The sequence below is a fragment of the Tetrao urogallus genome, assembly GCF_951394365.1.
Source record: "Tetrao urogallus genome assembly, chromosome: 8".
Taxonomy (NCBI): Eukaryota; Metazoa; Chordata; class Aves; order Galliformes; family Phasianidae; genus Tetrao; species Tetrao urogallus.
Window position 1 is genome coordinate 1289755 of NC_136821.1, and position 25276 is coordinate 1315030.

Consider the following 25276-nt stretch of genomic DNA (forward strand, 5'->3'; position numbering starts at 1 on the left):
CGGCCAAGGACAGGAATGCATGTAGAAGCCCAGCAGCAGAGCACATCCAGAGTTACCTCTTTCCAACCAGTCGGGATCCAGGTCCGGCCAACAGAAGACCGATCGCTAAGTTTTCACATAATCAAACCCAACTAAACACCCAAAAACAACACATACTTTACTTTTTGGTTAAAAATACTGAATAACGTATTGGTGTCAAAAGATACCCAATCAAATCAAGTCCTATTGCTTCGATTAATTTGAGCAGGTACTTCCATTTTAGGCACTTGTTAGCTACGGCTGAGCGGAGAGCCCATCGCTGACGTTCCTATGCATTTCTAGGTGTCTGAGCCCTTTAGGGGTAACCATACTGTTCCCAAGGCGGTCAGGGAGGGGCACCGCTGGCAGCCCGGCCCTGCGGAGGCCTCAGCTCACATGGTGATCTCAGTGCCGTTGGCAGAGCGCAGGGTCTGGTCGTCGAAGCGCCGCCTCACGCTCCTCCTCAGCGCGTCGGCCCGGCGGTACGGCTGGTTTCGAAGATCTGCAGGGAGGAAAGCGGCCCCGGTCAGCGTGCACTGCAGGGATCGGGCCTGCTGGAAGCCAGTCAAAGCAGCTTGGGTAGCAACGGGAGGAGGGAGTGGGTCCTAGCAGAACAGCTGATGGGCCCCATGGCAACACACCGAGCAGCAGGCGGTGCTGGTGTGCGCCCCGAGTGCCGGGGGCACTAACGGAGCAGCGCTGCTGGGCTGGGTGCCTGCCCACCCGTGGGCAGCTCGTATTCACTAACACTGTTTGTGCAGCCTCTAAATCCCTGAGGTGAGAGACATGGAACCGGGGAATGGGGTCAGAAGGGACCTTACAGATTGCCCAATTCCACCCCACGGCCTCGGGCACCCCAGGGATGGGGCACCCACACAGCACCGGGCAGCAGTGCCAGGGCCTCACCGCCCTGCGCTGAATGAGTTCTCTGATGCAGGATGGAACACGGTGAATGCGAAACACAGGACACAACGGGATAAGTGCTCACCAAAACAGGCATGCATTTACGTGGCCCATCCGCCCATTCGACTATCAGAAGGTGCCCTGAGAAAAAGCAGGCATCCCCCTGCGCCCAGCCTGCAAGCCTGCAGCCACAGCTGCCACCCGAGGGGTGCAGGGCTGGGCTGCTGCTGGGGCTGGGAGGGGAGAGGAGGGCAGTACTGAGCATGCGATGGAGCCAACAATGGAGAAAGCCGGCAGTGGGGGTTTAACAAAGCCCGTGTTAAGAGCGTGGTGAGGACAGGTGACTGCTTGGCTTCTTGTGCTATGGAGATGAGCTACACAGCATGCTTGGTGCACCTTACACATAACTGAGGTAGAATTTTTTTTTTTTCCTGGGAGAAAAAAAATGGGTGCTTCGTTGGGGAAACCCTCCCATGCACTCCCTGGCTGACTTACAGCTCACTCTAAGCCCCCACTCCCCAACTCCTCAGCTCTCAGCACAGCAGAAGCCACCCATGCTGCCCTGTGCTCCCAGCCTTCACTGGTGCCCCTTCCACGGCCGCAGCACCGCACACCTGCGGAGCACAGGCAGCAGGAGCTGGGTGCTACAGCCAGGGATTTACGGGCTGTAACAACCTGGGACAAGGCTGCCTACCTCGGGCTCAACTTGGAAGAGAAAGGGCCAAAATCGAGAGAGCAGGAAGGTGGCGACCAGCCAGCAGGCTCAGCAACCCCCTGCCACACAGAGGTGGGAACCAATGGGCTGAATGTCTGCTGCCTTCAGGCCCTCATCAGCACTATGCTTAGCCACAGCTGCTGCCAGGCTTCGGGCATACAGAGAGAGGAGGAAGCTAAGTAAAAAGTGATGCTTGCCAGCTCTGTGTATCCTCCACCACCGATGTGCTAGAAGAAATCCTTACCCTCGAGTGAACATTTGGAAATTTAGTGATATTATTCTTCTTTAGGGCTAAACAGAAAAAAAAAAAAAAAAATGATGGTTAAGTAAAAAATGGGATGGGAAATGGAGAGCAAGTCAACTGAGCGTTCAAAAATGGCAGGCATGTTAGCCAGCAGAGCGAGAGGAGGGGTGAGGCCGAGGCCATGAGAGGTTAGAGGAGGAGAGGAAAGGACACGAGGGCCACCCTTCCCTCTTGCTAACCAAATTCCAAGCTGCTTTGAAGATTGGCTCCAGGAAGATAATACAGCAATTAACTTGAAAGAGCAAATAACTGTTGAGCTGATTATAGTTTGCAATTTTATTAGAAGCATTCATAAAAATACATATTGCCAAGTGAACACTGTTGTCTTCTTAAGCCATCCGTCCTTAATTCAAGACAACAGTGTTAAGAGACATGCAGGGTTAAGCACACCCTCCTGACACTGCACACCACAGGATTATGGTGCTCAGTTCCATGCCAAGCTCTGCCCTGTGCCCACAGCTGTGGGCTGGCACATCCCAGCCCTGCTGCCTCCCACCCAGCCCAGCTCTCACCCCACGCTGTTACGAAGCCCATGGCACCGTGCCGGCCTCCGTGAGAATTGGTTAATGCTCAGCTAACATCACCAATTTTAGTTTGATAGAAGTTGGCATGGAACTGAAAAAGTTAGACGTGGATGTGAACAAATGAGAGAAGATGTACTCCATTCTGTGTCTGACATGCAAACATGCAGGCAAGGGTTAGAAAGGCCGAAACTATGCTCCTCGCACAGGGGACACATTACCACAGATAACCCTTCCAGACCAGTAAAGCAAAGCCCAAGGAGGTCCCACCGAAGCCATGCACAGTTCCCCTAGCTTACAGCTCAGTTATTACATGCAGACTACTCAGGTACATTTGCATGCAGAGAAAGATCTGCAGCCAGCAGAGATGACATAGAAAAGCCAAGTGAACTGTCACAGTACGACTGTGTTTGGCCTGAGCCTTGTCTATCCTATGGAGCCAGCACCGAATCTACTGTGACTTCCCCCACTTGCTGTTCTATGGCACTTGTCACAAGGGTTAGCAATGCCTCTGAAATGTGAGGATGGCCAAAAGCATCCAACACAGATTGAATGGGATGAAATAAAACGTTACTGAAACACAACACATGCAATGAAGGTGACATCGATACGACTTCAGGCGGACGCCGGACATTGCTATACACTCAACATTCACACGATCCTGGCTGAGGTCCATACAAATGGAGAAGTGTCAAAAAAATCTACAGCAACCTTTTTTGTCTAAGAGCATCAGATGTGAAAGAGGAATAGTTTAGTAATGGAATTCCTCAGTGAGAACAGGTTCGCAGAAAAACCGAGAGCCCCGCTTGGCGGTTCGAGCTGTAAAGGGCACAGTCTTCAGCACTGCATGGGAATAACAGCCAAACAAACAGAGCAGTGAGAAGCACAGATCGATGGCATTAGTACACGGTTAGCGCGTGGTTAAGGACAACCAGGTACAGGATTGCACGTTCCAACCAGCCCATGACACCGCAGTGCAGGAGGATTTGGTAAGGAGGCAATTTTAAGTCACTACGTATCTGTCTCTGGTTTTGAAAGACTGTTGCTAAAGGTAAAGGCTACGACTCTGGAAGAGCGTGGCTTCAGACCGCATCCCATCCTGTCCCAGCCAGCAGGGCTTCCCCATGCACCTGATGAGGCACTAAGCCAGCATCAAGTGACACCTCTGATTATTTCCACGCCACTGCACGAGCTGTCACAGGCTGCAGCCAAGTGACCTCAGTTCAACCTGACATTCTGTGCCTCATGTGTCACTGCACGGCCCAGGGCCCCGGGGCACCCCATAGCTGGAAGGGCTGGGCACCACAGGGGATGGTCAGGTTGGCTGAGCCTGGCACGCTGGCATGGGGCTGCACACAGGCTGGCATCATTTGCACCATCTGTTCCTCCCACTGAGCAGCAGAGCCACTTCGCCAACTACACCAGCTTCCAGGAGTCCAAAGGAGGCGTAGAAGCAGAAGTGATTGGGTATTACAGCAAGTCTGCCTCTTACATGGAGAATATTATCATAGGAATCTCTTAATCAAATGTTAGAAAGAGTTGTGAAAGCTTCACTAAGAGCATTCCAACCCTCTCATGCAGTTGGGCAAAAATTCCTCACTGAGAGGTAAAGCAGCTCTCCTCTTCCTCCCAGAGGGAGGAAACAATATGACAAACATCTGGGAGAAGCAGTCAAGGCCGTCTCACCCAAAGATTGTTTTGCTGACTTTCTGTGCAACAGAATTCAACTGCTGTAAAGCCATCAAAGTCTTACAGTCTTGATCCTTCCACACCACAGGTGAAGAAGTGCACTAAAATCCCAGCACTGCAACGAGAGCAGTGGCACAGACTGCTGAGCACAGCACGACTCAGAGGAGCTCTAGCAGCTCACAACGTCCCTGCTTCCCTAGCACTGATGGTGGGTTCTGTCCCCCTCTGCAACCCAGTGGTGATCAGGGCAGACTTCTGCCAAACTGAAAAGCAGTAAAACCAGAAGCTGCTCAGGGCCATCCGTCATTCAGGTTTGACTAAATGATTTCCTGTAAGTGTGCAATAATGTGGTGCAATTACTGCTAGTACATTTTAATGAAAATGCAGGCTCTTAATAATGTTAAACATCTGTCATTCATTCCAGTTATGGGAAAGTAAAGATTTCTGGGAAAGATCTGCACAGCATGCATATCCCCACCGAATATCAGCTGAGATCTGAGCTGCTTACTCTAGAGATCAGAGACCAAGTGTGTCCCAACATGCTGAAAGAGAAGAGGTCAGAAACAGCACGTGCCCAAAGTCTGTGCTTGTGACAAACACGGGCAGCGCCGACAGTGAACACGCAAAAGCAGGTTACTGGGCTTTGTCTGCTCCCTTAGCAAAACCTTCTATCATTGATTCACGTCATGTAAACAATCTCCTAAGCTGTGCTCCAGCAGCTCTACAAGAATCACATAATGCATGTACAATAGCTATTAGGCAGATACGCATTTTTAACCTTGGTGAAAGGGCCTCTGAGATTATGGAACAAAAGGGCTTTACCTGTTATAATATCTTCAATAGCACCATCCTTCCCTTCGTACACATGCCTGTTATCCTTGACCTGCCGCCTCCTGAGCTCTGCAATTAGCTCCTGCTGCTGTCTCTTTGTTTTATGAGAAGGAGACTGAAAGCAAAGAAGAGAGGATTTGTAAGGATTTGTAAGGATCTTTGCTCCAGTTCCTCTGTCTGAAAGACCAGGTGACCCCACCTGCAGCAATGAACACCAGTAACTGCCACCTTTCTGCCCAGTTCTGCAAGCCCAGGGAAAGATGTGAGCATGGCGAGCTCAGGAGCTGGGGGTGACAGCCAGAGTTACAAGCTAACTTGGCCTGGCTGCCAAGCTGTTTCTCTTTCTTAGGTTTGCAGTTTCATCCTAAGCCTTCTCCTCACTTGGAACAAGACTCCAAGCCTTCTCCTCCAAGCAGCATTAAGTGAAGGAGGAGAACAAGCTTTCCATCCAACAGAAAATGCCTGGCTGGGATTAAGGGCACCTGTTAGGCACGAGAGTTGCATGAAGCAGCTTCAGCAAACACAAGGGCCATTGGAGCTGTGGAAATGCTCCAGCACATCTAAAGCATTCATTTAGGGAAAAAAATAAAACAAAGAAAAGGTCAGAAAATTCCTATCAAGTGGTAACGCAGGGCAGACTCCTGCTGGGATGCTCAAACAGGGAAAGATCTGGAGATCCCTGCAAGCAACGGGGGGCTCTGCACAATGAATACAGAGGGGATTTTTAAAACAGTAAAATGCCAAAGCAGGAAAAAAGTGTGGCCAACAGCAACATGGGCTAGGTGACTTTTTGTCTGTTTGGCTTTCTGAATTTTGCAAGCTTTGAAGTTGAATTAGTACACACTTGGATTCTTTCAGTCAATTTCAGCTTTCCCCACAAAACGAGAAAACTTTCAGAGACCACATTTCTGGGTAGCTCTAAGTCTGGGCAACTCAAGCACTGCAAAGAGCTGCAGGTTCTGAGCTGTGAAGAAAAACAGGTGAATGCACCCCACCTGTAAGACCTGTCTGCTCCATACCTTTTGGTCCTGTTGCTCCATCATCGCTTCCTGTTCCATAAGTTTTTCCATTAAGGCCTGTTCCTGCTTTTTTCTCAGTTCGTTCTCTTCTTCTGCTTGCTATTTATCACACACACACACACACACACACAAACATACATAAAAAGACCCAAAAAGTTACATCTTCAAATCACTACAAGGAACCTGAATGTTACAAATGAACTACATTTTCCAAGCAGGCAAACTGAGGGTGCAGCAATTCAGCTAAGCAAAGTCTGAAATTAGTGGGCAGGGAGAGAGTCCCAGGTCACACAAAGCCCCTGACCCTGATCCCAAAGGGTCAGGGTTGAAGGTGAGAACTTTAATCTCACAGACATTGTTTCTGAGGACTCCTCTGGCATTTCAGACAGCAGTGCTGCCTTTCAGCCCTGAAAATAATCCCAAAGCAACTATTGGTGCAGCCCTGGGCTGGTGCTGCTGTGCTTGCATTGCATCGAAGCTAGGGGGAGCTACAAGCTGTGCTGTTGGGAACCTTGAGACAACAGATGGCAAACCATGCTGAGAATGACAGAAGAGAAGGGGATGATGCTCCTGCTTACCTTATAGGCCTTCACAAATCGGACAAACACTGGGAAGAAAACTGAGGGAGGTGTTGTCTTCGGATTCTCCCCAAAATACTTCACAGCATCATCAAAGGCATCCTACAAAAAGCGCACACTTCAAGATATGCTCACCAGCATATCAGAACTCGGTGTAAGGGGCTGACATTTCCTCTGAGTTGGAATCCCTGGCTGGCATGAGCACACCTACACTCAGCATGGGGACAGGAGCAAACACAGAACTGCACCTCCTCCTCCCTGCAGTGTATATAAAAGCAAGCACTTGCTGTGACATGTTGCTATTCATTCGTGGCTAAAGCCTGTCTCAGAAGAGAGCAGGAGAGCTTGAACCAGAGTTTGTCAAGAACGTGTGCAGGGCTGTCACCAAGCTCATGGAAGTAAGACATATCTGCAGCTAGAAGAACTGCTAGGAAAAACAGCAGCACAAGCAAATAACCTAAGGTTGGCCTCACCACAAAAGAGAAAAAACGAATGGTAAGAATGCATGAGGGCAGCATCATGGGAAAAACTTTTATGCACCATGACAGACTAATAATTCCTCATTTCACAAGTAATGCACATTTTATACATTCACGTCAGAACAAAGGAGAGCCATGGAGACTCTGTGCCTCTTCACTCAAACCCCACTGCAGAGTAACTCAGCGTCAGCAGAAAACACCCTGACTATGCACAGAGTGCTCTGCTTCTCCAAGTCATTCACACCCCAAGAATTAAGAAATACCTGGGCAATTTTGGCATCATCCTGCAGTTTCTTCAGCTTTCCTTCATTGTTCTGAATGAACTCCTTCAGCATCGTGTTGTGGTCATGCATGGTGTACTCACGCTTCGTCAGATCCAGGCCTCTCTGGAGCTCCTTCACATCCAAGAGGACGTTTTCTAGAGACACTAGGAAATAAAACAAAACTGCTGAATCGCTCCTGCTGTGCAAGCACCCAACCCACAGCATGACCAGCTCCCAGCTACAAAGTGCCCCCAACCACAGCAGTGGCTGCCACTGCCCCTCACCAAGCAGGGGAGGTCACTGCTGTGATGCTAACAGCACCAATCCCTGCTGTGCGTGCTAGGCCAGGCAACCTGCTGGCACTGAGGGCCCTCCCTAAATTGGCTCTGCTACCACACTGGTAGATAACACTGAAACCACCTGGTTTTGTTCTTAGAATGGTCCAAGTGGGAAAGCACTGAGAGCCCAGCAGGTGCACTAAGGGCACGGCCGTGGTTACAGTACCTGCAGCAGCCTTCTCCACGTAATGAAGTTCATTGTAAAAGAGGGATACGTGCTGGTACTTCTCCTTGACGACATTAGAAATATAGTGCAACAGGGTTTGTTTTCGGTCTGTTGACTTTGTTTCTAAGAGCTGAGGAGAAAAAAGCAACAAGATTGCTGGGTTAAGGTGCAGCAGACACCAAACAAAGCAACCGAAAGGGTGTTTGTTTTCCCGAGTGTTTCTCCATCTGACAGAGACAGCTGTAAAGGCCCACACAAATGGGTGGATTTCCACAGCGGTCTGAGGATTTGTGGCCTCATTGTGAGGGGCCACCAAAATGCTGGTAAGGGTCATCTCAGAGGGAGTGCAGGGAAGAGCCTCCCCTGACCGCTATGCTCTGCTGCCTCTGCCTTTATTGGCTGGGGACTGATGAGCCCTGAGCAGCCACTCTCCATTTAAAAGGGATGCATTTCAGCTCATGTCCCCTCATTGCCTCTGGTTTACTCACCAGGTCTAGACTCTGTAGCTTAAATCCATACACCGCTCCTCGCTTACTGCTGTTCATGTAGTTACCGAGAGCCAGGATTATCTGCCAGAGCAAAACAGAGCAGAGAGGGAATTTTCAGGGCAAATGCACAATGAAACCTCACTTTGCCCCTCACTGCAAGAAAGATACTGAGACCCTGGAACGTGTTCAAAGGAGGGCAACAAAGCTGGTGAGGGGTCTGGAACACAGGCCATATGAGGAGAGGCTGAAGGTGCTGGGAATGTTCAGCCTGGAGAAGAGGAGGCTCAGGGGAGACCTCATTGCTCTCTATAACTTCCTGAAGGGAGGTTGTAGTGAGCTGGGGGTCGGCCTCTTCTCTCGTGTCATTAGTGATAGGAGCAGAGGGAATGGCTTCAAGCTACGGCAGGGGAGATTCAGGCTGGACATTAGGAAGTATTACTTTTCAGAAAGGGTGGTCAGGCACTGGAATGGATGCCCAGGGAGGTGGTGGAGTCACCGAGCCTGGGGGTGTTCAAGGAAAGGCTGGATGTTGTGTTGAGGGACATGGTTTAGTGGGAGCTATTGGGAATAGGTGAACGGTTGGACTGGATGAGCTTCTAGGTCTTTTCCAACCTTAGTGATTCTATGATTCTATGATACCTCTGAGAGTCTGTACGCCAGCATCCACATGCACTTTCAGTACACATAAGGGGATGCACTGGTGAGTGGTTGAGCACAGCCAAAGTCAGACATACCTCCAGTATTTTCTTAAGCTTCTGAGACGACTTTATGGAGACAGATGCAGCTATAATGGCGTGAAGTTGCTGCAAGTAAACAGAGGGAGAATTTTGGTTAATGCACAACCTGAAAGTAAAATTAAATTCAAAACACTTCCACTCTAAGGAAAACAAAAAACCAGCAACGTTTTCAATCAATTCTGTGCGTCCCAGCATGAATGCTACCCTGCCCTGGCATGTCAGGATTTCAAAAAATTAATTTGCACTGCAGATTTCTAACACTCAGATGTGGTTGAGGAAAACTATTTATATTTCAGTCCTTATGACTGTGAAAGATGCATGGGACATACTTCAAAGAGCCCTCAGACCAGCACTGAAAGTAATTTTCCGTGATGGCACAGACAAGTAGATTTTCATTGAAACTGGTTTTAAACTTCTACAGGGTAAAGAAATGGGATGATGTGGAGCAGTGCAGGGTATAAGTTGCCACAGAAACAGTGCCTGGGATCTCTGAGTCACTGTTAGATGAGAATATACCTAGAAAAGCACTTCTTCATTCATGCAGTTGTTTCTCATTCTGCCTCTGTGAGAATGACTCAAACTCAGAATGACTCTATGACACTCAAACCATCACTGTGTAAGGAAAATTAAGATCTCTACAACCTGCCCTGGCAGCCCCACGTCAGCACTTGGCTGCACTGTGCCCTGCAAGCCTGACTTGCACCACAGAGAGCAGCTCCCACATTTCCCACCCATGGGGAAATGGTGTCCCACACCCAGACACCCCCAGGTCATTTCCCCACGACTAGCACATCTCCAGGGCTGTCTCCCACTCACCGGGGTGAGCATCTGGATGCTTTCAGCAAAGTTGCCTATGAATGCCATGATGGTCATCTTCTGCATCAGCCTCTCAATCTTGCTGAACTGCATCATGAACCGATCTTCATCAGACAGGTTCTCAATGGGTTTCCTCTCCCGCTCGTAGAGCCGCAGCACCTTCACCTCGTTCTCGGTGGGCAGGAACCTCATGAGGCACTCAACAAAATCCACTGGCAGCGTTTTCAGGTCAAACCTATGCGACAGGACGAGAGGTGATGGCTTCATGTTGTGCCAGGGGAGGCTCAGTTTGGATAAGAGGAACGATTCCCCCTCCAAAGAGCAGTCAGGCACTGGCACAGGCTGCTCAGGGAGTGGGGGGCCACCATCCCTGGGGGTGTCCCACAGCTGTGAGTACAATCCTGCCCACGAAGCTGTCTGCACATAAAGATGTTAACCTGCTTACTGCGCAGAGACAGCACGGACATAAGTGCTGGTGTGAATGCTGCTTGGCACCTTGATTCTGTTTCCAAAGAAGGAGCTGGCACAGCTGGAGGGCTGGAGCTGGAAGGTTGGGTCCATACCCTGCAGGATGGGGCATGGTAGGATCCTATGCTGCAGTTATGCTTGGACACACCTGTATCACATTTGGGTTTGGCACTGCGTGGGGCGATTACATAAACCTCACTGCGTGCAAAATGCTTCCAGCGCACTTGGACTCAACTTGTGCTTTGTGGAGCAAGCTGCAATGGCTGATACTCTGCCTCTGGAGTGTTCATTAGAACAAAAAATACCATGTACATCAAATGAGAAATTCAGTATGCAATGACATACTGTGGATGAACATGAATTAGCTTATTTAATAAAATATGTGTTAATTTGTTAAGCCCATATAGTGATAGAGCAACACAAAACTGCAAGTTAACATACTGTAGTACAAGGGAATCCGATTTGTGGGAATTCAGATTGGTTCCATCCTTACTGATGGATTTTTTCCAGATGCAAAAACATTTACATCAACTGCCAATTCAAAGCCATTCCACTTACCAAAAACCACAGTAAATCTTGAATATGATTTCTTTGCTGACAAGTGTTTTACTTACACGTGAATAGCTTTGCATATTTCATCCGCTGTCTTTCCAGCTTTCCTTAAAGTGATGGCAAGATTCTTGGCCCTGTTTGCATCCAATAATGTGACTTTGTTCGACCCTTTCTGAGTTATTTTTTGCTTGCTTGATGTAAGATCAATGGCCGGACCTTGGGCTTTTGTTTTGAATATTTCTTCAAATTCATCCACATTTAAATCCTAAAAAGGAAAGAAAGCGATTTATCCTTCCCACGGCAAGTATTATAACCCACACTGCCCAGCATCATACCAGAACTGCAGTAAGACCCTGTGGCTGCTGTGGCTGCAGCAGAGAACTTCAGCCAGGGGTTGCACAGTGTAGTAAACATGAGCTCCTGAGTCAGTAATCAGGAAATTTGGCCTCCAGCCCCAACAGCCCTACATGTGTTCAGAAGTTCAGGCAAACATTCACGTTAGCACTCACACTTCATCCAGCCACGTGCATCTACCTCATAGCACAGGGACCACACAGCACCTGAGTGCTCAGCCCTGCTCTGGGCTGCTTTAGGCCTCTTTCCCTGGTACGATGCCACACACCAGCCCTACCCCTAGCTGTTGGCCACAGTACATCTCTGCAAGGGCCAATACTGAGCTGTGGACAGACACGGGGAGCGGAAGGCAGCCAGCACTGCTCGTACCTCCAGGATCCTCTCGTCGTCTATTTCGTTGAAGACCGTCCCGTTGATCTGGTTGGGTTTGAGGGCCACCCAGTTGAACACCGGCATGCGGAACTTGGTCTTGATTGGCTTCTTGATTTTCACAGCTAAAGACACCAGAGGAAAGGAAATGATCAACTCCCCAGCAGCTGAAAAACACCCCACGTGCCCAGACCGTGATCTCTATAGAGCTGGCATTCCAGCACTGGAGGAAGAACTGGCCATAGCTAAATGATCACCCTGAGAAGCCTGAAAAGATCCTGCTGCCTTGACAGGCAGGCAGTGCAGAGAGGCTTTTATCCAACCCTCTGGCTGCTTCAGGGCCAGCGTCTGCAGAATGGGACTGAACGCCAGAGGCTGTGAAAACTACACAAAAGGAAATGTGTTATTACTTTTATTGCCCCGTGTTGTCCTGGGCTGCTTTAAAAGCCCATGTTATTTTTGAACGCTAAAGAAAACTGATGGAGCAGCCAAATTTAACCCTGTCCTGCTGGCTGCAGAGCCCACCTCGGCACAAGCTGGTGCATGGCCACGCACAGTGTAGGGCTGCTTGAGCACGTGCAGCCCAACCCAGCTGCTAACAGCAGCACAGCAAGCAGCACCATCCACATCAATGAAGGCATGGTGGCCTCAGCCCTTAGCAACAGCTAAAGCAGCCAACTGAGGACACACCTCCACCACTGAGGTGGAGGATGTGTCACTGGCAGTAGATGCATCACAAAGTTCAACCCAGAACAGGTGACAAGAAGGAAAAAAGCTCCTTTCCCAAGGTTCCACTGCTGCAATGGGGCAGTGCTCTTTCAGAGGGGTCAGGGCTACCTTTTAAAGCCAAAACAGGGGGTTGCAGCACACGTGAGCTTTCACACACTTTAAGTAATGGCTTTCATCTTTTCAGGTCATGCAGAACTCATGTCTCAGTAACCCACATAGAGAAGCTAAAGAAACTACTCTCATTCATCAGTGAAAGGAGTACAAAAAGTAACATAGGAGCAAAGAAAACAACTTCATTCCTATTCCTAACAGATCTGGAGGGCACATGAACATTTCTGTTAATTCAGTGCTCAGTTCTTTGTATGCTGATGAAAACACGTAGCTGCTAGTTGCTGCAAATTCAGGATCTTCATTGCAGTGATTGATGAATGTGGCACTCCAAAAGTTTTAGTAAAGAAACCATTTCTTCCCAAACTGCAAAGAAGAAACAGAAGCCCCTCATCTCCAGTGCTGGAGAAAAGAGCCCATTTCCTGTGAGCAGGGCCAGGCAGGCTGAGCAGCATCATGCCCATGTCCCAACCCTCCCACCCAGCTCTGGGCTCCCTGCACCCCACAGCAGGTTCACATCTCCCCAAGGTGGGGACAGTTTGTGTTTGACTCAGCTCAATTCAGCGCTTGCTCCAAGGAAATCCTGACTGCTGCCTACCCTGCATCCATAGCAGGGGCATCTATTGGATGCTACATAGAGATGCTGGATTATTTTCTCCTTGATTACAGAAGACACTTTCCCAGCTTGCAAAGCACTTGAGCAAATAACTATTTTACTTTCCCCTACTGATGCTGCACGTTTTTGCCATGACAGATCAGCAGTTTCAGGGCACAGCCTCTTGTGCACCAGAACCAGGTGAATGCTGAGAACACCACTCTTGCTTTGTCCCACCACTTCCAAAGCAACAGTCGAGTTGTGTGTCTGTGTACGTTCCAAGTCATATTCCTTTTTGCAAGGATGCTGCAAAGAATAAATTCCCAGCTAGAGAACTTGCTCACAACAAATGTCTGTGAGTGACAAGGAACGTACACAGTATTCAGCCTCAAAGTCTGAATACTCTGAGAAATATATTTGTCCAACTGGAAGACATGAACACCGTCAACTTCTGCTCATCTAAACCAAATGGCTTTACACTTTGTACAATGAATGTGTTTAATCCTAAGTAATCCCCAAAATAAAAGACTTTTTTCCAAGCTAAAACTCCCATGAAAAACACATCTTCATCTCATGCATACATTAGAATAGATTAGTAACTGCTCCCAGGTTATTTCAGGACAGCTCCCTCGCTCAGCTGAACAAAATGCCTTCGAAATCTCTTCCTTCAAAATCTCCTCCCTTACCAAGACACGCTGTCAGCTGGCAAGGTGATGTCCTCAAGAATTGCACTGCTTAGGGCAGCGCAGCGGGGACACGGTCGTGGCTGGAGGGCAGCCCAAAAGAAGCCACATCTTAATTACGTGCTGAAGTGCTTTGCTGGATCAGGGCCTGGGAAGGCCAAATCCTGCTGGCTGGCAGCAAACCCAAAGCTAAAGCGTGCCTTGTGTTCAGCAACCCCTCTGCACCCGCCTCGGCCCTCCCACCACCTCCTGGACACAAACACACAGTCACAGGCACACACAGGGCACAGCAAAGCAGGACAGAGGGAAAGGGAAAAGGTAGTTAAATACTTAGCAGAAAGCAACCTACAGAAGAGCTTGATCGGCCCGTCTTACCAGGAAGCAGAAAGAATGGAGAAAAATATGTTAGCAGTGGTCAGAACAGCAGGATTTATCGCTGCACCCACTTCCCCCCAGCCCAGAAGGGTCCTGCCCTGAGAAACACTACTTGCCATGTAACTGGTTTATCAAGAAAAGGCGCTTTCATTTTCCTTTTCAGTTCTAATCCACTACAAAATGCCCACCCTGCCTGCCTGTGGACATGTCCCACCTGTACCACAGCCATATCAAACACCCCCTGCCATCAGCCTCTGCATACGTAACTGGGGAACCTCCTGGATACTCAGCTGGGTTTTAAACATTCTGCAATCTGACATACTGCCCCAGCATCTCAGTCCAAGTGCAAAGCTGGCAGCAGAAACCAGAGAGGCATTGTGAACTGCTCTGATGAATCCTCTCCCCATGGCACATGGTAAAGGACACAACAAACATCAAGCCAGCAGCTTCGGAATGAAAAGGCAGCAAGGCAGAACAGCTCTGACCACAGATACATTGATGCCAACCCCTCCATGGATCCCTCTCAGCCCATCAGCACAGGAAACTGCTGGGCAGAAGGGCACACCTGCCTTTCTGTTGCCCCAGCCATGGTGCCAATGAGCTCTGCATGCTGCAGAACCACTGGGCTGCTCTGCAAAGCCCATTGGGGAGAGCAAAGGCTCCTAAGTCTCTCCTTCTGAAATCATAATGTGCTTTTGAGATTTCCTGGAGGGGAAGGAGTGTGATACCAATTAACAGCCATTTGCTGCATGGGCTGCTTGGCATAGGACAGAGCGTACATAAAAACATGATTAAAGACTCTCAGGAAATTTTCCTTCCTTCCAAAACATTACAAAAAGTTTGCTATTCTTCTGCACAGATTTTTCTTCATCGTGCACTGGGAAGAAATCAAAACCACGAAGTTCTGCACTTTTGCTCACTTAAAGCCAAAAATGATCACGTTAGAAAAATATTTCTGGCAGCAGCTTCAGTTTCACTGAAGAAGCTCTCTCCTACAGATCAAACCAAATCTGTTTAATTGATAAATCATCTTTCCTTTCGCAAACCTTTCTAAGTATAACAGCAGATAGACATGACGAGTATTACCCAGGGGACTGAGAGAAAAGAAGTCCCACCTCTGCATCCTGCCCCCCCAGCCAACACTCCACGTGCCTGGCAGACACACGGCTGCCTTACCTGCAAGGCCTGAGTTGAAAACCACGGTGGGAGAGGCGGTGCCAGGCAGGGGGGGTGCTGATGGTGGGGGCGGCGGGGGCAGAGGGGCGGCAGGAGTTGTGTCCAAGGCAGGACCCGGCAGCGGCGGTGCTGGGGGCGGCGGTGGAGGCGGCGGTGGAGGCGGAGGTGGCACTGGCACCGTCACGGGGCCATTTTGCACTGTGGAAAGGAGAGGACAAACTGAAGTGCACAGGAACCAACGTGGCACAAGCAGACGCAGAACAACTCCCAGCGGGGCCCACTACCTTCCCTGTCCTGACAGCATCTCTCTACCAGCCCAAGTATTTGTTGGACCCTTCACCGCATTATCTCAGCGTACAAACACGGGAGGAAACCACCCTCACGAGGGGAGTTAGTATTTTCCAATGCCTAATTAAGAGCTCAGAAATGGATCAGACAAACACGGTCTGCAACCTCGTAACAACAACTGATGGTGTTTTTTCAGCGCAAGGCTACCGTGACTGACCCCAGAATAACAAACCACCTCCAGATCACAGCCAACTTGTGGCTGGGGGACACGACGCTCCTTACCTGCCTCAGATGCTGCTGCTAAGGCTGGTAATGGTGGTGGAGGTGGTGGCAGTGGTACAGAAGTTGCGGCTCCAGCAGTGGATGTGACACACGTGCCAGCTGCAGCCTCTGCCCCCGCAGGCACCATCCCAGAGGCCAGAGCAACAGGAAGGATAGAGATGTCACCATCGCCTTTCTTTTGGATCTTAATGGTCCCCTGCTTCTCCAGTTCATGAATCTTTTTCTCCAGTGTTGACTGTCGCTGGATGGCTTCCTCTTTTTCCTTCACCATTTTCCTCAAGGTGTGAACCTGGCTATTTGCATCCTTGTAGATTTCCTGCAAATGCCACAGAAACGAGCGATTTGCATTTGTATTCACAAAACAGAATACCAGCACCAGACACAGAAGGCAGCCTGACACCAGACCGAGCACTGTGCCAGGCATTATCTAACAAGGCATTTTCATGCAAACCATACATCTTCAAGGGTAAGGAAGAACTTGTTTTATGTTTTTCCCACGCCAGCATTAAGGCTGTGTGCAGCACTGAGCCCTGTGAGAAAACTCACCAGATACCAACACCTGGGGACACAGAAATTCTGATTGCTATTTGTTTTATTTTTATAATGCCTCCATTTCTTATGTTAATCTTAAATACATAGAATTAGTATGCTACCTCGATTTTTCCTGTAACACAGAGTATCAAGCCTTGCTGGTTGCTCTGCCTATGAGCAGATGTTGACCCATAAAGGGAAGTAGGAACAGAGCTCCTGATCCGAAGCAGAGACTGAATCTGCAAGTAGCCAAGGCAGACATTCAGAAGAAAGCCTAGATACCAGTCATGCTGTGGGTCAACATTTAGGCTGAGGTTAGTTAATATTATGTTATTAAAATAGCATGCTAAGAAATAATGTCTGGATTGTACACCGAAAGCAGGTTGTGCTAGATACTTTGCAAACTAAGTCTGGAAGATTCCAGTTCCACCCTGAACTCCTCTCCAAAGCCAACCACATGTGCAAAACTCAACCAGGAACACTACAGACCTGAGCAGTACGATGTACTCGTCTGGATCGCTGATTTGCTGGCATACTGAGCGAGTTAAATGCCCATCTTTGAGAGTACAGACAAGACGTTCTATTTGGAATCTGTGCTATGTTCAAAATTAGAAAGCTAGCAGAAATTGCTCAGCCCATTAAAACAGCCATTGCCTCCCAGACACAAAATGCACACCAGATCCCTCCCCTGAAACGTGGCATCCAGCCAGAGTTTTCCCATCACGCTTACCCGAATCACATCCAGTTCTTTGTTTCTCTGCATAAGCTGTTTTTCCAGTTCCACAATCTTTGCCATGGCTTCATTTTCCGTATCTTGGAGTTTTTCAGATAACTATCATAGAATAGAGAAACAGATTATATAAGCAACGACATCTTTCTCAAACAAAATGTCATCAACACTTGTTGGAGCAGTGGTACGTGGTAAACTATTGATGTCCACCAAATCCTGAAGTTTTTCTTGTGAAAGAGAAAGGGCTCCTGTATGTGTGGAGCAAGGTGGCACTAAGTGCCCAGCTGCAGGCTCCTGTAATGATGAGCATTACCCTTCAGCTATGACTAGCAGGCAATCTGGCTGGACTGCACTCGTGACCCTGTCCAGCTAAGAGAGTCTACCCTATAATAAAGAACTTAAAATGCAATTATTTGGAAAAAACACTGAAGTTTGATCCAAAACACACAATATTACAATGGCACTGTTGCAAAGTCAATAGGTGCTGAAGTGGTAACACCTATAACGACTTCTATATACGACTACCTATATAGGACTTCTCGCAACAGAGCTAATTTAATAAGCAATGAATGAAAGAGAATTTGCATGTTGCTATTTTTTTCCCTGTGGTCTTTTAATTTATTAGTATCTTTTGCAGGCCCCAGAAATCCCTTGGGGTTTGAAAGCCACGATGCTCCTGTGCTGCACAGCCCAGACCAAACTGTCCCTTGATATACAAACTGTATGGTGAGCCCCACATTAATAAGGCCATTCCAGTACTTTACAGCAACCTGGGGACTGAGTGAAATAGGAAAGTAATTAAAAGGCAAAAAAAAAGACATTTTCTCATCAGGTCAATAAATACCTTATGAACAAATCTTTGAAGCAAGTGGTGCACCCATTAACACAAATATGCCCCACATGAGGTTCAAAATACAGCAGGGAAACACCCAGGAAGTTTACCTGCACAAGACTTCCTTCATTTGCCAAATATCTGAACATCACCCATAAAGAAAGCACAGTAGTCCACAAGCTTTCCTGAACACTCCTCACCCCAGAGATTCTATCTAGCTACACCTGCACGTCCACCTCCCAAAAGAGAAGGGCGATACTGCAGCACACAGGAAGAGCAGGCTGTGCATCACTCCACAGGGAAAGGTGACTTCAGTTTTGTACTAACGTGGGAAATGTTTTCTTCCAGTTCTTCAACTCTTTCCAGGGCTGCATTCTTGGTTTCAGCATCCTCCAGTAATGCTCCCACGTCAAAAACGTTATCCAGATACGCTTGAATTTGCACCTGCAGTTTGTCACTCTCTGTGTGTTTCAGCTTCTGTATAGCCAAAAACAAAAAGGTGTCACTCAGCACCAGCAGCAGCCTGAAGCACCAGAACTACCCACAGTGCAAAGGGGAGGGAGAGCAGTGGGAGTTTGGCCACCTCCATCATTCAGGAACACACTCCGCATTTCAGCATTAGCTGAGATCATACATGAAAAGCAATCATTTCCAAAGACCACATGCAGGAACCTGCTCATACTCACGTCCAAATACTCATCCAGGCCCAGCTTTGTAAATTCATACTGCAGGTGGACCCGGAAGTTCATGTCCTCCACTGAGTGCACAACGATGTTGATGAACTGCATGCAAGCCACCTGCAAGAGGAGCCACCACACATCAGCATGTCACGGCCCTGAGTCATAGAATCATAGGATGGCTTGGGCTGGAAGGGACCTCAAGGACCATCAAGATCCAACCCCCTGCCCAAGCACTAGGGCCCTGCCCAGGGCCTCATCCAACCTGGCCTTAAACACCACCAGGGATGGAGCACCCAGCACCTCTCTGGGCAGCTGTTCCAGCACCTCATCACTCCCTCAGTAAAGAACATCTCCCTGATATCCAACCTAGATCTTCCTTTTTTAGCTTAAAACCATTCCCCCTTGTCCTATCGCTATCTACCTGTTGATAACTCTCACGTTTATAAACTCCCTTTAAATACTGAAAGGCTGCAATGAAGTCTCCCCACAGCCTTCTCTTTTCCAGGCCAAGTAAGTCCAGCTCCTTCAGTCTGTCTTCATAGGAAAGGAGCTCCAGCCATTTGATCATCTTCATGGCTTCCTCTGCACCTCTCCAAAAGCTCCCAATCCCACGCACTGGAGCCCAAAGGGATGCCAGGTTCCCTGGGCCAACCAGCACTGCCAGGGACTGCATTTTGCTATGGCTACTGCCAAGGAAGACTGCTGTTTGCTATTCTGTTCTGCAGCTTTCTACCCCACCAGTGTTGGATTCAGGCTTGCAAAGACTACATAAAAGGTGCTTTGTTATTTGTAGAAAACATACTGTGGTTTGCATCCCAGCACAGTGCAGGCAAGTCAAGGCCCTCAAGTAAAGGGAGCCAGAGCCCCTCGGACAGCAGGGTGAGGTACCTGCAGAAGGGCAGGAATTGTGCCTGAAGCCCCACAAAGGTTTGCCCCACTGAGGAATGTAAGGCACAGCCAAATCCCTCTCTGCACATGGCCAGCACTCCTTCACCTCTCCAGTGACCACCTCCAATCTGCAAGAAGAAGAAGTCTGCCTCATTCTCAGTGGGTCTGAGCAGGGCAGAACCCAACCACTGTAGATGCAGAGACAGAAGTAACGCCAACTTCTCAACAGTTATTGAGATAATTCTTCCCAGAGAATAAACTCATGGGGAGGTGTTTGCTGCCCAGCAGCCTTTGACGGCAGGTTTGGCTGGGATGCCCACAGTGCTTGGGTTCATCAGGGACCATATGGACACAAACTGTGCTACTCATGCCATTAACTTCTGAGACCATGCACAGCAGAAGACTCTTTCTAGCTCCCCTGGGGAGCTCTGGTTCCTCCTGGTGCTGGAGCTGGCCTTGGCCAGCTGAATGCTGCTGTCCTGTCAAATCACCCATTGCCAAGTTCCTGTATTTCAAAAGTGCTCTTGTTATACTTGCTTTGGCTCTTGCAGCACTAGGGCCAAAGTCTCATTTCCTTTCTCAGATCCTTACATATACAACTAAGGAATTTATCAAGTAAAAAAAAAATTAATCTAAGAAAGTTGCTTTTAAAATGAAGTATGTCAATGTCAACAACAGGAACCTTCCCCAAAATACTTCTGCCTTTTTATTTCTCTTTCCTCCCATCAGATCAGTGCAATTAACTGCAAACCCCTTTTAGCTCCAACTTCACAGACAGCTTTCGTCTTCTCCATCTAGGGCAGCCTGAAAGCCAGCTCCTGCAGGAATAGCTCTGTTTGTGTTCAGCCCTTGCAACTACTTGAATTACTCGAGCTTTCACATTACATCCTGGAGATTTGGCTCCAGGACCTGTTTGATTCCATCCTGCAGAAAGGAAGGACTGCTGCCTTAGTACACCCTTGGCAAGCGGCGCAGCCCTGCAGTGCAGCAAGGCAGAGGGGCGGATAGGAGCCCCAGCATGGCTCCTCACAGCCCCACAGCCCTGCTCACCCCCCAGGAGCACTCCTCGGGTGCTGCCCACAGCAGCATGTGGAGTGCATCAGGGCCAGATGGTGATAGGAACGAGCAGCCCTGCCAAATCATTTGTCATGAGCTCCCTCTTCGAGCTTTAGCCTTGCCAGACATCCAAGCCCTCGGCTGGTATAAGCAACACAAAGATGCAGGCTTCATAAATATGTGGGCAAGTTTAAAAAAAAAAAAAAAAAAAAAAAAAAGTATTTATCCTTTTTCAAACAATTCTCCACTACCTTCAGCCTGAGAGGACCAGGGAGTTTTCCTGAAGATGAAACAGAACGCCCAGATGGATGCTGGATATTCACAGCTCACTGGGCTCATGCTCACACTCCCTACTCCATCATTATCACCACACCACTCCTCATGTTAACTAAAGGTGAGGAATGCTGAGGGATATTCTTAATAACAGTGGCCAAGGTAGCAAGCTGCAGGCTGCTGCCACTGTCTTGCTTCTGGCCTGCACTAAGCTGTACTGCTCTCCTGCTCCCAAATATCTGCCCTGTCAGCACGGGAGAAACAACTGAGTCAGGCACTGGGGACAGACAAATCCTTCTGCTAAACTGCAGGCTAACTAAAAGTCCATCTGAGAATACTTAACAACACTGTGACTAGCAACATATCCTTACTGGGACTGCAGTAATAAGGAACAAAACCAATGTGATCTATCACAGAGTTACGGGGAGCGGCTTGCTAACTTTAGTACAATTGCAGAGACCTCTGTAACACAGCTTTTTTTTGGACTGTGAGTAAAAAAGGTCACCCTATCTCGCTCTTTTTATTTTGCCATACTCCCACGGTGCAAGCCTGGCCTTGCCCACTGGGGCTGCAAGTCACTGGCACCCACATTTTCATGGCCCATAGGAGGCACCAGAGCAGATGATTCTACACCTAATTGCTGGCAGAAAGATGTCTGTAACAAAAAGCCTGCACCTGAACAGTATGAAGTGTCATGCACGCTTAATAGAGACAACAGAACAGTCAGTGTCACCAGGTGGGAAACCCTTCTGCTCTTCCCTCACTTCCAGATGGGATCATGTCATAATAATGAGCAGTGCACTGACCGTACCTGAGCTGCATCTGTTCTGTATTTAAAAATGGAAGTTCTAATCAGCATGACCACTCACTTGCCACAGACTTAAAAGAAACAAACACAAAAGTATTTCTGATATCAAATTTGTAACCAGCTAGCTTGTCCTCACTGTCCCAACCCTCTGCCTTTCACATGTTTGCAATGTGCAAGTTGGCACTGTCATCTGTGGGTGCCAGTAAGGCCTTCCTCTCTTGCTGTTTTCTGCTGTGCTCCAGGGAAGTGGATTTGGTGAATAATCATGCACATGCACAATGAGGAACCAAAGTGGTGAAAACTACTGCTATATTTACCCCCAGATAAGGACAGACAGCTGCAATGAGTCTCTCCCACACTTCCCTGTCTGTGATTTTGAGGATGTTGGCACACGTACAGAATATGCTTCTTGATACTGCAGATGCTGCTATTCTGCCACATAGAAACAGTACACGCAGCCAAAAGCTTCTTTCCCATTAACCTCTCTATAGCACTTGACATTTCTTGGAGGTAATTAAACTGAACCTAAGCATGAGAGTTATACTATGCAGTTTGGCAAGTGAAAAAATGGTACTGCAATAATTTCAGGCCAAGGGTCAGAACCACGTACATCTGAACGCTGCACGTGACAGCAGGAGCACACAGAGCCAGCACCAAAGCCAAAGTCCACAGATAAGGAGTGCTCACCATGAAGTCTATGTTGTTGTCTTCGTTTCGGAAGTGCTCCATCAGCTTCTCAAAGCGCTGTTTCTCTCCACACACCTACAAAAGAATCCCCATCTGTTTGTTAAAGTAAGCTTGCAAGAGAGAACATTGAAAACATTTAAGAGCAGCCCCTGTGCTTGCTCAGTACCTCTCTGGGCAGGTTTTCTGTGTTAAAAATATTCTTTGTGACGAATCCAGCTGAGGTATCACAGGACAACACCTGTGCTGCAATTACATACAAAGGTCTCTGCCTACCTTTCCCCTAAAAATGTAATGACACCACTGCTGGCACAAACGTACACAGCAGCTCCAGCAGGCTATGCCACAGGAAGCCTCGGCCTCCTTATGGTTCAGGACTGGCTCTCCATTGTAATGTAATGTAATTAGGAAGAAGACCAGATTACAGAGAGGAAAAAAGGAAAGTTATCACAGGCTAAATGAGGAGCAAAGTACATCAGTGTAATGATCAGCTGGTCAGAATTACAGAGCCGTAACACAGGCCTGGTGGTAGGAAACACGTCCAACTTGAGGGAGAAATCAGATCTAAGATAAAGCAGGTCTCTGAATATTGCTTAAATCTTATTACTTCCCCTCTCTGGTTTGGCTCTAGTTTTCTCAGCAGATGAATGACTTGCAGTCATTCACAACAATATCCCAAAGCACCAAATAAGCTGAAAAGCCAAAGGGAGGGTGAGAGGGCACTGCTGTCCTCCTTTTGTGTGAAGAGCAAACTCCTGGGAACTTCCTTTCCTACCCAGATATCAGCCAAACATCTGGGGAGTGCTGGGTGTTCCCACCAGCCAAACACAAACCCCATCACCATGATTATGGAAGGAGGAAGCTGGCCACTTCCAACAGTGGTAGTAGCTCCAGCCAGCTATTGCCACAGCTCCTCACTTCCCAGCTGAGAACACCAGCTGCTGCTTCCCTTAGGAGCAGCTCATCGTGCAGTATTCCTGTGAAATGACCCAGTGAAAGGTGAGGAAGGACTGGTGGCAGCCATAGGTACTTCTTTAGAAGCTGAACTCTCTGGAGCAAGGATTTCCACAGCACCTCCTACAGTGCAACCAAATCCCCAGTGCAATGTTTCTTCTATTCCCTCCCCAAAAGCAAACTCTACAAAATATGCATTATTATTGCCATCTCCCCATTAGATCTCTCTTTTCAACTCCATCTGCCTTGCAGTGTGCATCTCCACAGAGACAAAGGCCCTGAGCTCAGGGGGAATTCATGCACAGACTTCATGGGAAGCTGAACGGAGCTTATCATTGCATCTGCAAAGCACCTCATGCAGTGGGCTGCTGGGTGATCTCCCTCTACGTGTTCTGCTGTCTGTTATGGCTGAATAAAATATATTTCCAGTGTAAATCACACATTTCCTATCATTCCCATGCAAAATTTTCCTAACTGGGTTATTATCCAGCTATATGCAGTCAATACCTGACATCAGTGGGAATTCTGCCAGGGGATCTCCGTCAGAGGTTGGTGACAGCAGTTCCAATGAACCTTCATGAACCTGCACTTCAGTCCAATGAACTCAATACCATGCCATCAACATTCATGGCCTCATCCCACAGCCTGCACCCGTGGGCAGGCCCAGCAATCCACAGGCACCTGTATGGAGGGTGCTCAGGGAGCACTCACTCACAAACATGGTATTTAGAAGTGCAGCGTGCTTCCAGCTAAACCCCAAAAACTCAGGAGACAGAATAAGCACACTTTACAAAGCGTGCACCTTGTGAAAAAAATGCCTTTGTTGGCCAAGTGCTGGGCACAGGGCTGCAAGGAGGCTTCCACTAGGAAAAGCTGAAGAGAAAACCAGAAGCTGGCAGAGCCTGGGGAGCCCAGACGCTCTGCAAACATCAAAGGCAGCAGTTCCCAAAGCGTAGTTTGACTTCGGAGATGTATCCTAGGCCTGATCCAGCCCCTGCTCCAACTGAACCCAGAGAACCCTCTCCCTCAGTTCCCCCATAGGCTGCTCAGCTGCACTCACCCTTGCATTAGTGCCCAAGCCATTTACTTCCTGATACAGCACAGCTGAATGCTGCACTTCAATCCAACCAACTGCAAGGCCTTCCTATGCTCCCTGTGCCCTCCCATCCCCACAAAGCAATCAGAGCTGATACAAGAGCAGAACAAAAAGGTTTATCTCAAGCTTGAGCTCAAAATCACCGTCTCTCTCTTGCACCCAACTCAGAAAAACTGGAACTGACATAAAAAAGGTCCCTTCAGTACAATGGAAAGAACCTAACAACAGCACACATGATCACTCAACAGTAAAAGCCAGAAGGGCTGATTTCTGGGAACTCTGTAAACAGTTTCACGTGGGTGAGAAGAGCTGACACAAACAAGTCTGAGCCATTCAGGGCTGAGGAATTCAATGCTGGAGCAAGCAGCAGCCCCGAGCCCAGCAGCCCGCTGCCACCCCGGGCTCCAGCAGCCCTGCCTGGGGGCAGCTGACAGCAACAGGAGGAGCAGCAGCAACCTGCAGCTTTCGGAGGCTGCTGGCAGCTATCTCACACCATCATCAGATGAGTCAGAGCTGGGAACATGTGCGCTTCAGGAGACAGCGAGCTGACTTTCATGAAATGATATAATTTATCCTGGAAGATTAAAGGGAGTGAAACTGTAGATGAAGCCTCCAGCCTGAAGATTGGCCCAAATCCAAGATGAATGCTGAAATCAAATCCCACCGCATGAAACCATATGTTGCCATTTCTATTTGAATACATTTCCAAGGTCTGTCATTTGCACTGAAAGTATGGCTGGGACTAAGAAAGACTGATCTTTCTTTTATTAGCATTATTCTGTGTAAGAAGAAAGATTAAACAGGCTACCACAGCTATAAAAAACCTCTGTCTCCACTTAGGTTGCAAAAAAATCCTTTTAGGTTGCATCAAGCCCACGTCATTCTGGAAGAACAATGTGG

At 48.4% G+C, this 25276-nt stretch overlaps 1 protein-coding gene across 1 annotated transcript in view; it reads right to left on the minus strand.

Moving 5' to 3' along the window:
- Positions 1-410: 410 nt before the first annotated feature.
- Positions 411-25276, minus strand: part of FMNL2 (formin like 2) — a gene marked incomplete at both ends in the record, with an annotated part of 106528 nt that continues 81662 nt past the window's right edge. The window contains 17 exons of the mRNA XM_079539252.1: positions 411-520; positions 4973-5096; positions 6001-6099; positions 6579-6680; positions 7321-7484; positions 7825-7954; positions 8313-8393; positions 9047-9115; positions 9866-10100; positions 10948-11150; positions 11609-11733; positions 15275-15472; positions 15845-16160; positions 17106-17207; positions 18265-18414; positions 18624-18734; positions 22330-22404. Coding sequence (XP_079395378.1) covers positions 411-520; positions 4973-5096; positions 6001-6099; positions 6579-6680; positions 7321-7484; positions 7825-7954; positions 8313-8393; positions 9047-9115; positions 9866-10100; positions 10948-11150; positions 11609-11733; positions 15275-15472; positions 15845-16160; positions 17106-17207; positions 18265-18414; positions 18624-18734; positions 22330-22404 — 2394 coding nt within the window. The remainder of the gene's footprint in view (positions 521-4972; positions 5097-6000; positions 6100-6578; positions 6681-7320; positions 7485-7824; positions 7955-8312; positions 8394-9046; positions 9116-9865; positions 10101-10947; positions 11151-11608; positions 11734-15274; positions 15473-15844; positions 16161-17105; positions 17208-18264; positions 18415-18623; positions 18735-22329; positions 22405-25276) is intronic.